Source organism: Pseudophryne corroboree, chromosome 5, assembly GCF_028390025.1.
Source record: "Pseudophryne corroboree isolate aPseCor3 chromosome 5, aPseCor3.hap2, whole genome shotgun sequence".
Classification (NCBI taxonomy): domain Eukaryota; kingdom Metazoa; phylum Chordata; class Amphibia; order Anura; family Myobatrachidae; genus Pseudophryne; species Pseudophryne corroboree.
The window spans coordinates 343368577-343384754 of NC_086448.1; the positions used below are offsets into that span (position 1 = coordinate 343368577).

The 16178-nt window shown below is 44.6% G+C and overlaps 1 protein-coding gene across 8 annotated transcripts in view; it reads right to left on the reverse strand.

Annotated features, from left to right (window-relative positions):
• GOLGA4 (golgin A4) overlaps positions 1–16178 on the reverse strand; it is a 347782-nt gene that overhangs the window by 213571 nt on the left and 118033 nt on the right. For all 8 annotated transcript variants that reach the window (XM_063922581.1, XM_063922575.1, XM_063922574.1 and 5 more), the window contains 2 exons: positions 13813–13860; positions 13354–13410 (listed from right to left, as the gene is read on the reverse strand). In XM_063922581.1, the coding sequence (XP_063778651.1) occupies positions 13354–13410; positions 13813–13860 (105 nt within the window). The remainder of the gene's footprint in view (positions 1–13353; positions 13411–13812; positions 13861–16178) is intronic.

A 16178-nucleotide genomic window follows, 5' to 3' on the forward strand; every position in this document is an offset into this window, starting at 1 on the left:
TGATGATTCCCACCGTAATCTATCCGGCGAGGGGAAAGGATACGCCATAGCAATTCTCCTGGGAATCTGCAGTCTCTTGTCAGAAGACTCCCAAGCCTTTTCAAAAAGAGCGTTCAATTCATGAGAGGGAGGAAACATTACCTCAGGTTTCATTCCATTAAACATACAGACCCTTGTGTCAGGGACAGTGGGGTCTTCTGTGATATGCAACACATCTTTAATAGCCACAATCATGTACTGAATACTCTTAACCACTTAAGGATGTAACTTGGCATCATTATAGTCGACACTGGAGTCGGAATCCGTGTCGGTATCCGTGTCTGCTACCTGGGTAAATGGACGTTTCTGAGACCCTGAAGGGGCCTGAGACTGTGATAAAACATCACCCATGGATTTTCTGCATGCTTGGTTCTGAGACTCAGAATTGTCTAACCTCTTATGCAATAAAGCCACAATTGCATTTAAAACATTCCACATATCTACCCAATCATCAGTCGGCGGTGCCGACGGAGTGACTCCGACATTCTGTTCAGCTCCCTCACCAGCCTCCTCCTGGGAAAAGCATTCAATTTCAGACATGTCGACACACAGGTACTGACACCCCCCCAAACACACTGGGCTATAGGGGACAGACCCACAGTAAGGTCCTTAAGAGAGACAGAAAGGGAGTTTGCCAGCTCACACCCAGACCCAGACCTGTAAGCGCTTTTTATATAATAGTAATCAACACCAAATTGGCGTGCCCCCCCCCCACCTCGTTTTGTGCACCCTGTTACTTGTGGTAGCAGTGAAGGGCCAGGAGCAGCGTCTCTGCAGCTGTGCTTTGGAGAAAATGGCGCTGGTTTGAGCTGAGGAAGCCTCGCCCCCTATATGGCGCGCTTCAGTCCCACGTTTTTTTATACTGGCGGGGGTCCCTATACATTGCCTAGGCAATGTACATGCATATAGCCAGGTTAAATATGAGGTTTTATTGCTGCCCAGGATGCCCCCCCTATGCCCTGCACCCATGTAGTGCCGCTTGTGTAAGGGAGCAATGGCGCGCAGCGCGACCGCTGCGCGGTACCTCCGGAAGATCTGAAGTCTTCTGCCGCCTTTGAAGTCTTCTTTGCTTCTTTACTCACCCGGCTTCTCTCTTCAGGCTCTGTGAGGGGGACGGCGGCGCGGCTCTGGGAACGAACAGCTAGGCGAACCAAATGATCAGACCCTCTGGAGCTAATGGTGTCCAGTAGCCTAAGAAGCAGAGCCTTTGAACTCACAGAAGTAGGTCTGCTTCTCTCCCCTCAGTCCCACGAAGCAGGGAGCCTGTTGCCAGCAGTGCTCCCTGAAAATAATAAAAATAACAAAAGTCTTTTCTAGAGAAACTCTGTAGAGCTCCCCTAGTGTGCAACCAGTCTGCTCTGGGCACAGAATCTAACCGAGGTCTGGAGGAGGGGCATAGAGGGAGGAGCCAGTTCACGCCCATTTAAAGTCTTAAAGTGCCCACATCTCCTGCGGATCCCGTCGATACCCCATGGTCCTTTTGGAGTTCCCAGCATCCTCTAGGATGTATGAGAAATATATATATATATATATATATATATATATATATATATATATAGCACAGCACAGCTATGTATAGTATAGAATCAAGCTGGGAAACAATTCATAGAAGATGCCTCAGTCCTAGGGAGATAGTTAGTTGCACACATTACCAGTTCCTTGCAAAGGGTTAGTCCTCCAATAGGTTAGCACTCCTGTTAAAGCAATGGAGGTCTTCTTAATGCTGGATTCGGCTGATGTTTGTGCTGTCCAGTTGTAGATGGACCATAGCAGGTCCTTTGGCAGAAATTCCAGGACGTCTCCTACAATGGTAGTAGTGGCTCCCAATAACGGACTTCCAGGCAAATCAAAGTTGTTTTGGTTGTCCCAGGCTTGTCACCTGAGCCTCCTGACGAAGTGTGATACGAAACGCGTTGGGGCGTGGCCTGTCTGACGCACTGTGTCCACCTGTGCAGCTGCTCCCACTGTCTGATCCAGAGAGGTTTCCCGACGAGTCACGGCTATACCATAGCCGGCGGCGCGGTGTGTGGTCCCGGGTGGCGGCCAGCAGGTATGCAGTTTGTGCCAGTGGATTTTCTTTGAACAGTGTGGTAACCAGCCCACAGCGTGTGCTATATGGTACGAGTCCTATACAATTTGTCCGTGGACCTGTTACTGTTTTTAAATTGAATAAACAGTCTGCACTATGAGCGCCTTTTCCATTATATATATATATATATATATATATAAATTAATTTATAATTATATGTTTTAGAAAATATAATATGTAATAAACATTGTGAATTTGATCTTACCCAGCTTATTAGCGCAGATTTTTTGTAACATAATCAATTGCCTGTCAGGGTCTAACTAACCCTATTTATTCAGCAGCTGGTAGTTTAACAGCTCACGCCAGCGCCAATCCCTACCTTGGTAGTTTTCCTGCGCATTCAGAGTTGTTCTGAAGCCACTCCTTTGATATCTTGGCTGTGTGTTTAGGGTTGTTGTCCTGCTGAAAGATGAACTGTCGCCCCAGTCTGAGGTCAAGAGCGCTCTGGAGCAGGTTTTCATCCAGGATCTTTCTACATTGCTGCATTCACCTTTCCCTCTATCCTGACTAGTGTCCCAGTTCCTGCTGCTGAAAAACATCCCCACAGCATGATGCTGCCACCACCATTCCTCACTAAAGGGATGGTATTGGCCTGGTGATGAGAGGTGCCTGGTTTCCTCCAAACATGAAGCCTGGCATTCACGCAAGACAGTTCAATCTTTGACTCATCAAACCAGAGAATTTTGTTTCTCATGGTCTGAGGGTCCTTGAGGTGCATTTTGGCAAACTCCAGGCGGGCTGCCATGTGCTTTTTACTAAGGAGTGGCTTCCGTCTGACCACTCTACCATACAGGCCTGATTGGTGGATTGCTGCAGAGATGTCCTTCTGGAAGGTTCTCCTCTCTCCACAGAAGTATGCTGTAGCTCTGACCGAGTGACCATCGGGTTCTTGGTCACCTCCCTGACTAGGGCCCTTTTCCCTCGAACGCTCAGTTTAGACGGCAGGTCAGCACTAGGAAGAGTCCTGGTGGTTCCGAACTTCATACATTTACGGATGATGGAGGACACTGTGCTCATTGGGACCTTCAAAGCAGCAGATATTTTTCTGTTCCCTTCCCCAGATTTGTGCCTTGAGACAATCCTGTCTCGGAGGTCTACAGACAATTCATGTGACTTCATCCTTGCTTTGTGCTCAGACATGCACTGTCAAGTGTGGGACCTTATATAGACAGGTGTGTGCCTTTCCAAATCATGTCCAATCAACTGAAATTACTACAGGTGGACTACAATTAAGCTGTAGGAACATCTCAAGGATGATCTATGAATTCAGGATGCACCTGAGCTCAATTTTGAGCTTCATGGCAAAGGCTGTGAATACTTATGTATATGTGATTCTTAGGTTTTAATTTTAATAAATTAGCAAATATCACACAAAAAACCAACCTTTTTTCACATTGTCATTATGGGATATTGTGTGTAGAATTTTGAGGGTAAAAATTAATTTATTCAATTTTGGTTAACAAACTGTGGAAAAAGTGAAGCGCTGTGAACACTTTCTGGATGCACTATATCTGGCCCCCCTGCAGTGCACATGGTTTTGCCCATTAGCTAACAAACTTGCTGCTGCGATCAGATCTGAGGGGGTAATTCCAAGTTGATCGCAGCAGGATTTTTTTTAGCAATTGGGCAAAACCATGTGCACTGCAGGGGAGGCAGATATAACATGTGCAGAAAGAGTTAGATTTGGGTGGGTTATTTTGTTTCTGTGCAGGGTAAATACTGGCTGCTTTATTTTTACACTGCAAATTAGATTGCAGATTGAACACACCCCACCCAAATCTAACTCTCTGCACGTTATATCTGCCTCCTCTGCAGTGCACATGGTTTTGCCCAATTGCTAACAAAAATCCTGCTGCGATCAACTTGGAATTACCCCCTGAATTAGGCCCTATGTTGGTTCCTGTTGATAATCTTGGTGGTATCCAAGTACTCCTGAATGCTATCCCTTAATATACCTTCCAGTATTTTCCCCACTAAAGATAAACTTACTGGTCTATAGCTAACGGGATTTTTTTTAGTTCATTATTTAAATATTGGTACTACCTCTGTTATACGCCAGTCCTTCGTATCATGCCTGATGAAATGGAGTCATACAAAATCAAATATAAAGGCCTTGGTAGTTCTGAATTAAGCTACATAAGAACCCTTGGGTGAAGCACATCCAGACCAGGAGATTTATTTATCTTAATTTTACCTCTCCTGGACCACTTTCTCATTTAACCAAATACTTAGCATCTGGACGTTATCATAGCTTTTGTTTTGTATTACTCCCACCAACCTGTCCTCTCTAGTAAACACTGATGAAAAAAATGTATTCGATAAAAAGGAGATTTATGGTAAACTTACCATTGTTAAATCTCTTTCTGCGAGGTACACTGGATTCCACAGGGAATAACATTGGGGTGTAGAGTTGGATCTTGATCCGAGGCACCAACAGGCTAAAGCTTTAACTGTTCCCAGGATGCACTGCACTGCCTCCTCTATAGCCCTACCTCCAGGTACTGGAGCTCAGTTTTGTTAACCAGTCCAATGCAGTAGCAGGTACGAGAGACGGTAGATGTTAGTCACATAGAACCACATTCTCACGTCAGGAGAAGGGACTAGCGGCTAATTCCATACCAACCCAAAGAAGCCAAGTGCGTCAGGGTGGGCGCCCTGTGGAATCCAGTGTACCTCACAGAAAGAGATTTAACAATGGTAAGTCTACCATAAATCTCCTTTTCTGCAGCGGGGTACACGGGTATTCCACAGGGAAGAACATCAGGGATGTCCTAAAGCAATTCCTCATGGGAAGGGACGCACTGTAGCGGCAACAAGAACCCGGCATCCAAAGGAAGCATCCTGGGAGGCGGAAGTATTAAAGGCATAGAACCTGATGAACGTGTTCACAGAGGAAAACAGGAGTCACCAGCGCTTAGTTGCTTAGAAAAGGTATATCACCCAATTAAGTAAATAAATAAATAAATATATATATATATATATATATATATTATTATTATCCTTTATTTATATGGCGCCAGAAGGGTTCCGCAGCACCCAATTACAGAGTACATAAATAATCAAACAGGAAAACAGCAACTTACAGTTGATGACAGTATAGGACAAGTACAGGGTAAATAAACATAGTTATATCAGCAGATGACACTGGAATAAGTATCAGGTGGCAGAAGACTGCTGGAGTTGATGCAGTTGAAGATTATTAAAGTAAGAAAGGATAAGCACATGAGGGAAGAGGGCCCTGCTCGTGAGAGCTTACATGCTAAAGAATATATAGAATAAAAATAAGGACGGTAGGTTAAGTTGAAAAAATATATACATGTGTATTTAATAGAAACAATATCTTAAAAACACAGATGTCTTTCAAACATAATTCTAAAAACACCGATCATGTATCATTCATGGGTCGTGACACATTCATATGTCCCCTCAAGAGAAATTAAATCATACCCCGGCTAGGACTCCCTCCGGAATTAAGTCCACACTGACAAATTGGAAAATGAATGAAGGCGGTGGAGTTCAGTAAGTCCTTTTTAAGCACACCCGTGCAAGCGTTTTCATGCAGGTAGGGATAACTCCAGTTCCTCCACAGGTGGTAATGTCCAAGGGAAAAAGCTGTCCAATTAGTGCGGTATAGGTAGAGCTGAAAGGATTATCCAATATCACTCCTGAGGAAGCTGGCTGTTAACACCAGCGAAACGCGTTGAGACTGTCGGACACATCATTTAAATCCCCTCAGCACCATTGGATAATCCTTTCAGCTCTACCTATACGGCACTAATTGAACAGCTTTTTCCCTTGGACATTACCACCTGTGGAGGAACTGGAGTTATCCCTACCTGCATGAAAACGCTTGCACGGGTGTGCTTAAATAGGACTTACTGAACTCCCCTGCCTTCATTAATTTTCCAATTTGTCAGTGTGGACTTAATTCCGGAAGGAGTCCTAGCCGGGGTATGATTTAATTTCTCTTGAGGGGACATATGAATGTGTCACGACCCATGAATGATACATGATCGGTGTTTTTATAATTATGTTTGAAAGACATCTGTGTTTTTAAGATATTGTTTCTATTAAATACACATATATACAGGTTGAGTATCCCATATCCAAATATTCCGAAATACGGAATATTCCGAAATATGGACTTTTTTGAGTGAGATAGTGAAACCTTTGTTTTCTGTGGCTCAATGTACACAAACTTTGTTTAATACACAAAGTTATTAAAAATATTGTATTAAATGACCTTCAGGCTGTGTATATAAGGTGTATATGAAACATAAATGAATTGTGTGAATGTACACACACTTTGTTTAATGCACAAAGTTATTAAAAATATTGGCTAAAATTACTTTCAGACTGTGTGTATAAGGTGTATATGAAACATAAATGCATTCTGTGCTTAAACTAGCGTCCCATCACCATGATATCTCATTATGGTATGCAATTATTCTAAAATACGGAAATATCCGATATCCAAAATACTGCTGGTCCCAAGCATTTTGGATAAGGGATACTCAACCTGTATATATTTTTCAACTTAACCTACCGTCCTTATTTTTATTTTTTATTTTTTTATATATATATATATATATATATATATATATATATATATATATATATATATATATATATATATATATATATATATATATATAATGTTTTGTTTTTGTTTTTTTTTCTTAATTGGGTGATATACCTTTTCTAAGCAACTAAGCGCTGGTGACTCCTGTTTTCTGTATATATTGCCTTGGGGACTTACCACCCCCTACACCAGCAGCTTTTGACAGCGCACTCCTATAAATTCTTTATACTCCTGTTTCACAGGGGACCATATAGCCACCTTGAGCAATTGTTCAGCGGACGCGCCATGGCGTGCGGCCCAAGAAGGTCCAACCGACCGAGTAGAAAGGAGCTGGGAGCCCAGCCTGCGCATAAGCTTGTGCAATCACCATTCTAATCCATCTGGCCAAGGTTTGCTTATTCGCAGGCCAGCCACGTTTGTGAAAACCAAAAAGTACAAAAAGGAAATCTGACCTCCTGATGGAGGCAGTCCTCTCCACATAAACATGGAGAGCACGTACCATATCCAAAGATCTTTCTTTGGAGGACAGATCAGAAGAGATGAAGGCTGGAAACACAATCGCCTGGTTAAGGCGAAAAGATGATACCACCTTAGGCAAATAACCAGGGCGAGTTCGAAGAACAGCCCGGTCACAGTGAAAAATCAGAAAGGGTGCATGACAGGACAAAGCGCCTAAGTCCGACACCCTCCTAGTAGAGGCAATAGCCAACAGAAATACGACCTTAAAAGTAAGGCATTTTAGGTACACAGGCTCAAGAGGTTCAAATGGAGACTCTTGCAGGGCATTCAATACTACAGACAGATACCATGGAGCCACAGGAGGGACATAGGGAGGTTGAATCCGTAGTACACCCTGAGTGAAAGTGTGAACGTCAGAAAGACAATTTTTCTCTGAAACCACACCGACAAGGCAGATATATGAACCTTGAGGTTGGCCAGATGAAGGACCAAGTCTAGGCCTTGCTGTAGAAAAACACACAGTCTGAAAGTTTTGAAAGTATATGCATCATAATTCTTAGCTGCACACCAGGTGAAGTAAGAATTCCAGATCCTGTAATAAATCCGAGATGAAGACGGTTTACAGGCTTTCAACACAGTGTGAATGACCACCTCAGAGAATCCTTTGGCCCTCAGGAGTGATGCTTCAAGAGCCACACCGTCAAAGCCAGTCTGGCCAGGTCCAGGTAGACACAAGGGCCCTGAACGAAGAGGTCTGAGCATTGAGGAAGTAGAAGAGGACGCTCTATCGAGAGACCCTGCTTGTCTGAGAACCAATGCCGTCTGGGCCACGCTGGAGCGACTAGAAGTAGTATTCCTCCTTCTTGCTTGAACTTCTGTATTACCTTGGGCAGGAGTGACACTGGAGGGAACACATATGGCAGCCGAAAGTTCCATGGAATTGCCAGTGCGTCCACGAACGCTGCTTGAGGATCCCTTGTCCTTGCTCCGAAGACCGGAACCTTGTGATTGTGTTGCGATGCCATCAGGTCTACATCTGGTAGGCCGCACTTGTCCACTAGGAGTTGAAAGACTTCGGGATAAAAGACTCCACTCTCCAGCGTGCACGTCCTGACGAATGAGGAAGTCTGCTTCCCAGTTGAGGACTCCCGGAATGAACACTGCCGATATGGCTGGCAGATGGCGTTCCGCCCATTATAGGATTTTTGACACTTTCATAAATTGCCATGCGGCTTTGAGTGCCGCCTTGATGATTTATGTTTGCCACCGTGGTGGCGTTGTCTAACTGTACTTGAACTGGCTTGTTCTGTACCAGAAGCAAAGCCAGTGACAACGCATTGAACACTGTCCGAAATTCCAGAATGCTTTTCGGGAGGAGAGATTCCTCCTTGGTCTACCGACCCTAGAGCGAGTGTTGCTCCAACACCGCGCCCCAACCTCGCAGACTGGCATCCGTTGTCAGGAGGACCCAGTTGGAGATCCAGAAGGAATGGCCCCTGCTCAACTGTTGGTCCTGTATCCACCAGCTCAGTGACAGACGAACCGCTGGAGTCAAGGAGATCATTTGAGACATGATCCGATGGGGCATGCCGTCCCATTTGGAAAGGATTAATCTCTGCAGAGGACGGGAATGAAATTAAGCGTACACTACCATGTCGAAAGCAGACACCATGAGGCTTAGTACTTGCATCACCAAGTGTATCAACACTCCTTGGCGAGAGAGGAAGCATCCGATCTTTTCCTGAAGTTTCAGGACCTTCTCCGCAGACAGAAACAGTCTTTAGCTGCGTGTGTCCAGCAGCGCCCCCAGGTGCACCATGCTCCGTGCAGGGACCAGCGAGGACTTCATCCAATTGATGTGCCACCCGTGGGCTTGTAGAAATTGGACCAACATCTCCAGTTGACTGAGAAGGACATCTTGGGAGTTCACCAGGATCAGCAAGTCGTCCAGATACGGCAGGATCCCGATTCCCTGACGACGGAGGAAAGCAGTCATCACTGCCATGACCTTGATGAAAATCCGAGGCACCGTGGCCAGTCCAAATGGCAGAGCCTGGAACTGAAAATGAAGGTTGTCAATAGCAAACCGCAGATATTGCTGATGCGAAATGGCAATAGGTATGTGCAGGTAAGCATCCTGTATGTCCAGGGATACCATATAGTCCTCGGGTTTCATGACCAGCACAATAGAGAGCAGAGTGTCCATATGGAATTTGAACACTCTCACAAACTTGTTCAATGATTTGAGGCTGAGGATAGCCCGGAAAGATCCATTCGGTTTCGGAACTAGAAACAGGGTCGAATAGTATCCCCTGCCTCTCTGTGACAGAGGTACCGGGCACTACCACTCCTGTTTCCAGGAGGGATTGTACAACCACGTGTAGAGCTTGCGCTTTCAACGGATCCGAGGGGATCACCGTTGAACAGAACTGGCAAGGGGGGACGTCTCTTGAAAGAGATTGCATACCCGTGAGAGACAACTTCCCGTACCCAGGTGTCTGAAGTGGTCTTTAACCAGGCCTGGGCGTACTGCAGAAGTCGGCCTCCCTCCCTGGGGTCCCCCAGGGGGAGGCCCGCCCCATCATGCAGCAGGCTTGTCTTGTTTGGAAGCAGGCAAACGGGCGGCCCAGGATTGTTTAGATTTGGGCCTAGTGGTTTTGGAAGTACAAGCCTGTCTCGGGTACGCCTGACCTTTTGCTTTACTTGGAGGTCGAAAGGAACAAACTGGTACTCTTCGCCTTCTGAGCAGAAGGATTAGTACTTGGGAGAAACGCAGTCTTGCCCGTTGCCAAGTCTGTCACAATCTTATTCAGATCTTCCCCCAACAGGATGTCTCCCTTGAAATGGAGTACCTCCAAGGTCTTTTTAGAGTCCAGGTCCACTTTCCAGGACCTTAACCACAGAATCCGGCGAGCCAGGATAGACGTAGTAGAAGCCTTGGCTGCCATGACTCCTGCATCACAGGCCGCCTCCTAAATATAGTGAGAGGTTGAGGTAATGTACGACAGATATTGTCTGGCAATGTCAGAAAAATCTTCAGGTAGCCCATCCTCAATTGCCTGAACCCATGCTTCAATTCCTTTTGCCGCCCAAGAGGCAGCCATAGTGGGTCTATGTACAGCACCAGTAAGAGTGTAAATAGACTTCAGGCATCCCTCCACACGCTTATCTGTCGGTACCTTCAGTGAGGTGACAGTGGTCACAGGCAGAGTAGATGACACCACAAGACGGGCGACATGAGAGTCTACCGGCGGTGGAGTTTCCCACTTGCTACTCAACTCCGCAGGGATAGGATAACGAGCTAGCATCTTTTTAGACAGGGAAAACTTCTTTCCTGGAGATGACCAGGATTCCTGACATATGTCAATTAAGAGGTCAGTACGTGGTAAAACTACTTTAACAACCTTCTGACGTTTAAACTTATCAGGTTTCTTAGATGTAACAGGAGGCTCAATGACATCATCAATTTGGAGAATCAGCTTGATAGCCTCCACAAGTTGGAACACCAACCTGGGTTGGAGATACCTCATCAGAAGCAACTGCATCAGTGACTGATGGATCAGTATATTCCCCATCCTCATTGGAAGAATTATCCAAAATATTAGTGGATTGTGAGGAAGAAATGGCCCGCTTAGAAGACCCCTTGGCCCCAGAGGGACGTGGGGTGGACTTTTGTCTAACCAAAGTCTGATTTAATTTGCTGTAACTGGGTAGACAAAGTATCCGCCCATGGCGGATTAACTACAGGGACAATATGTCGCTGTAATGGCACAGGAGGCCCCACAGGGGGCGTGAGACGCATTACAAGCGTAGTCAGCATATTTGAAAAAGCTGCCCAAGGTGGGTCTTGATTGACCACAGGTGCCACAGACTGACTGAGAGATGTATGAGCCCCAGAGCCTGAACCAGCAGCTAACACTTCCCCCACTGGTGAATCCGCTACGACAGCACTGCATGATGCAGGAGCGTCCGCGGATGTCCTGCCCTGTGAAGCAAACCTTATATGGGATTTAACCTTAGGCGTGGGGTGACTGAAAAACACAGTGAGAAATACAAACAGTACACCCTGTGTAACACTATATATTATATGAGACCCTGAAGCACCTAGTTCCCCAGGGTCCAGAATATAGTGATAGCAAACGTGTGATACACGAGAGTGGAATCCACACAGCAGCTATAGGCACACTCAGTCACAGGTACAATGCAGGAATTATCACATATAACAATACAACTGCACTGGATGTAAGCATGTATGTATACAGATATAACAATGAACAGTAAACACTGGATGTATATCACAGAATACTTGTACTAAATATTCAGATAGCCGTACACTTGTTATTAACTAACACTGTCTAAATGACATGTAAAATACTTAAGTGTCTCTAAATGCACAGCGCTGATGATACAGACGGCTTTACAGAGGAGACAGTGCCCAGCAGTCCCGGAGATCAGCCCAGCTATGTAATGGCGCCAAAATCTCTTCAAGGAGCGAAGCAGAGAGAGATGCAGCTCCAGGGCGGGAACACCAGCAGTAGATGGCGCCCGGAGCTGGGGTAGGGGCTACAGGTCAGCGCTTTATCCCCTCTGCTGGACTTCACCACAGGGTACTGTGGAGTCTTTTGTACCTGTGCTCCTTGCCCTGGTGGATATGGGTGTGGTTCATCAAATCGACAGTATCTAGGTCGACAATGTTTAGGTCGACCAGTATAGGTCGACAGTCACTAGGTCGACATGGATGGAAGGTCGACAGGGTTTCTAGGTCGACATGTGCTAGGTCGACAGGTCTAAAGGTCGGCATGAGGATATTTTTTTTTGTGTCGTTTTCTTCGTAGTGTGACCGGGATCCCAAATTAGTGCACCGCGTCCCCTCGCATGGCTCGCTTCGCTCGCCATGCTTCGGGCATGGTGCCTTCGCTTCGCTCGGCACAGATTACCGTTCCAATCGTAGTCCACGTGGATCGTTAAGTATGAAAAAATTCAAAAAAAGAAAAAAAATGTGAAAAACTCATGTCGACCTTTAGACCTGTCGACCTAGCACATGTCGTCCTAGAAACCCTGTCGACCTTCCATCCACGTCGATCTAGTGACTGTCGACCTATAGTGGTCGACCTAAACATTGTCGACCTAGATACTGTCGATCTTCAGACCGGATCCCGGTGGATATAGTGGGGTCCCTGTGTGATACAGTATCCATGCCAGCGGCACGGTCCATCTCCTGGGACCTCGACCGGATCGCGATTTACCTTACCTCCCCCCCTTCAAGTGCAGCCATGCGATCCTGGAGAATAAGAGCCGTGGTGTGCCTGAAGAAAACCGGTGTGTCTCCGCTGCAAGCACCCGGGAATCAGGCTGCGGGAGTATGCAGCGCCGCTGAGGGAGGTGATGGAGCCGCAGCACAACATGTCATAACGACACAGAAAGTGCTGCGGCCCTTGAAGTATTCTAAAAAATAACTTTTCAGGGCTGCCTAGCGCAGCCCCACCTGTAGGCATCAACTCACAAACTGAGCTCCAGTGCCTGGAGGCGGGGCTATAGAGGAGGCGGTACAGTGCATCCTGAGAACAGTTAAAGCTTTGGCCTATTGGTGCCTCGGATCAAGATCTAGTAAAAAAAGGAAAAAAAATAGTAGCAGCTTAAGGGAGGTTCAGCCTCAAAGTGGACTTTCCAAGGGGCCCAAACTTTTACAAAGTTGTATAGGGTGTCGTGCAATACAGAAGTGATGCTCTCCATCCATTATGTGTATCTTTATACAGTAGCTATTAATGCTTGTTTAATAGGCCTGCTATATTATTACAGATAAATGTATATTTCTCTGATTAAATGTATTAATTTACTAATCTACTGATATAACGAGTAAAGCAACTCACACACACTATAAACACCTCTGAGCATCACCGGGTACAGCACTGTGTCAAACTTCCATAATTACCTACTACTATTCTTCAGAGGCTAGACAACTCAATTTACATAGAACCTCCCAAGAAAATTTACTTCATTCTCCTAAAAAGCATAAAAGCGAGTGCAGCAACACCTCCCTAATGTCAACTCTGACAGCTAGACCTCCATGGCAATGTGATCAAAAGGGATGAAGAAGGATTGAGGTTTTAAAATTTATAGCTGCTGAGTCCAGAATGAACCAGTTATCTGGCTAATGCTAACAGAACAGAGGCTCAAAACTTACCTCTCGCAGTTCTCCAATTCTCCTTAATGCTTTATCCTGGCTCTGGCTCAAAATGGACTGGAAAAAAAATGGTAAAAAAATTAAATTAAAATAAATAAAGAAAAATGTAACTAAAAAGTTGGGTTAAAAAATTAAAAACAAAAAGATAAAAATGTGTAGATCTGAAGGATCATTGTTAAATGAAACTACACCATTGAGTATTGCTCATTATACAGCACTCTCTTCCTACCTTAGCAGCGATGCTTGTGCGCCCTCCTGTAGTTACAGTAGCAATGCACAGCGGACCATTCACAAACAAGGTGAATACAACACAAATGTGCCATAAAATGTTACCATTGGCCAAGCAGAACTTGTGCGATACTGATATAAGCGACTATATCTTATTGGCATGCTGTGGGTTTAAGTGAAACAAATAGTTCAATACCCCCAAATACATTAGGATGATAGGTCCAACCTCACCTGAAGTTTCTCTTTGTCCCTCTGCACAGTCCTATATGTTGTTACCAGCTGTAATGAAAAAAATTATTAATGGACTTAGCATATACAACTTTACACTTGTCATTTATTTTTGTACTGTCTGGACATGGCTACTAATAAAAGATGCACAAACAAAATTCTTAAAGCTATGTGTGCAAATGCTAGCTTAGGAGACAAAATTCCAGAGCTAATTGTGATAATGACATTGGATAACCTGGATATTGCGGCAATTACAGTGTCATGGTGCAATGAGAATTGGAGGAGGGGTAGCAATATATGTGAAAAAAAGCATAAATGCTACTTTAATACAAAATATTGATGACAAAACTGAGGCCCTTTGGGTCACCACAGAAACCTGGGAGAAGGACATTATTCGCATTGGGGTGATCTATAGACCACCAGGCCAGGGGCAGGATTTGGACAGGAACCTATTCTTGGACATCACTAAAATGGCTTTAAAGGGAGAAGTCATAATCATGGGAGACTTTAATTTACCTGATGTAAATTGGGAGGAGTCCTTTGCAAGTTCAGCTACAAGTGGCAAATTTCTAAATTCCTTACAGGGAGCATCTCTCAAGCAATCGGTGAGGGAGCCCACTCGCAAAGACTCAATATTAGATTTAATTCTTACAAATGGTGACAGGATATCCGACATATATGTGGGTGAGCACCTGGGATCCAGTGATCATCAAGCAGCATGGTTTAGTATAAAGACAGGATCCAACTCCTGTCACACAAAAACAAGGTGTTGGATTTTAGAAATGCTGACTTTGCAAAAATGGGAAGATGTTTAAGTGATTCATTGGCGGACTGGAAGAACTTGGAAGGGGTGCAGGAGAGGTGGGGAAAAACTGAAAAGTGCAATGCTACGGGCAACAAACCTTTGTATCAAAAGGGTTAGGAAAAGCACCAGGAAAAGGAAGCCAGTGTGGTTCACAAAAGAAGTATCAACTAGTGTGAAAGCAAAATAAATGGCTTTTAGGAAATACAAACAGACTCAAAATAATAATGACAAAGAGGTGTATCTTGACAGACGGAAGGATGCTAAGAAAGTGATCAGACGTGCCAAGGCAGAAGCTGAGTAGACAATGGCCCAGTCAGTAGATAAAGGGGGCAAAACTTTTTTTTAAGTATATAAATGAAAGGAGAAAATCAAATGGAGGAATAATAAGACTTAAGACAGAGAGTGGGAATTTGGTGGAGCGAGACAACGCAATAGTAGATCACCTAAATAATTATTTTTGACAAGTATTTACTACAGAAGGAGAAGGGAAGGGGCCACAGTTAAGTTGCAAGGACATTCATAAAAATAAGGTCGATGAAACTACATTTACAGAGGAGAAGGTCCTAACAGAACTTTCAAAACTAAAAGTGGATAAATCAGTGGGGCCAGATGGGATACACCCAAGGATACTAAAAGAGCTAAAAGATGTGCTGGTGGCACCATTAACAGAATTATTTAACTAGTCACTAAAAACAGGTGCCATTCCAGAGGACTGGAAAAGAGCGAATGTAGTCCCACTGTACAAAAGCGGAAGCAAGGAAGAAGCAAGTAACTACAGACCAGTAAGCCTTACATCAGTAGTAGGGAAAGTAATGTTAAAACCGTGGTTTGATTTTCACGGAGAAACGTGTTAAGGACATCTCACGCTGCTGTTTTTCCCTGAGATCTACACAAGCACAGCACAACAGTCCGGACTCCAGCACACGGCAAACTGCCTGAATTCTACAGCTACGAACGGCGCCCTCCCTCCCCGGTGTACTGAATAGAACACCGCCGCTCCCACCAACCACAACGGATTCCGCATGCTGACAGCCAGCCTCACATGATACTCTAAGGAATAAGTGGTGAGCACAAAATTGTTTGGCGGTCGGGGGAGGTAGTAGCATAGCGCCCATCGTTTATACAGCTGAATATTCACCATCTAGTGAACACCATTCACATTCCCTAAAACAAATTGGGACTTTATAATTTGCTTTGGAGCGAACCAGCCACACTGGTCTTTTGGATGTGGACATCTGTGCAATATACAATTGGGATACAGTATATGGCAGCGTGTAAATAATATCAGCAGTGAGAATAATTCTTTTATGAAAATATGCATTACATTTTTTATGCTTTTATTTTATGTGATTGAATAAAATGTTTATATAGTAATGATCGGTATCTAGCGCTCTCTTGTGATATTGCATGTTTCACAATTACTTTGTATTAAAAGAAAGAGTTGTGGAATATCTTAAATCAAACAACTTACAGGATCCAAAACAGCATGGATTTACTGGTGGGAGATCATGCCAAACAAATCTTATTGACTTTTTTGACTCTGTGATGAAAATAATAGATCAAG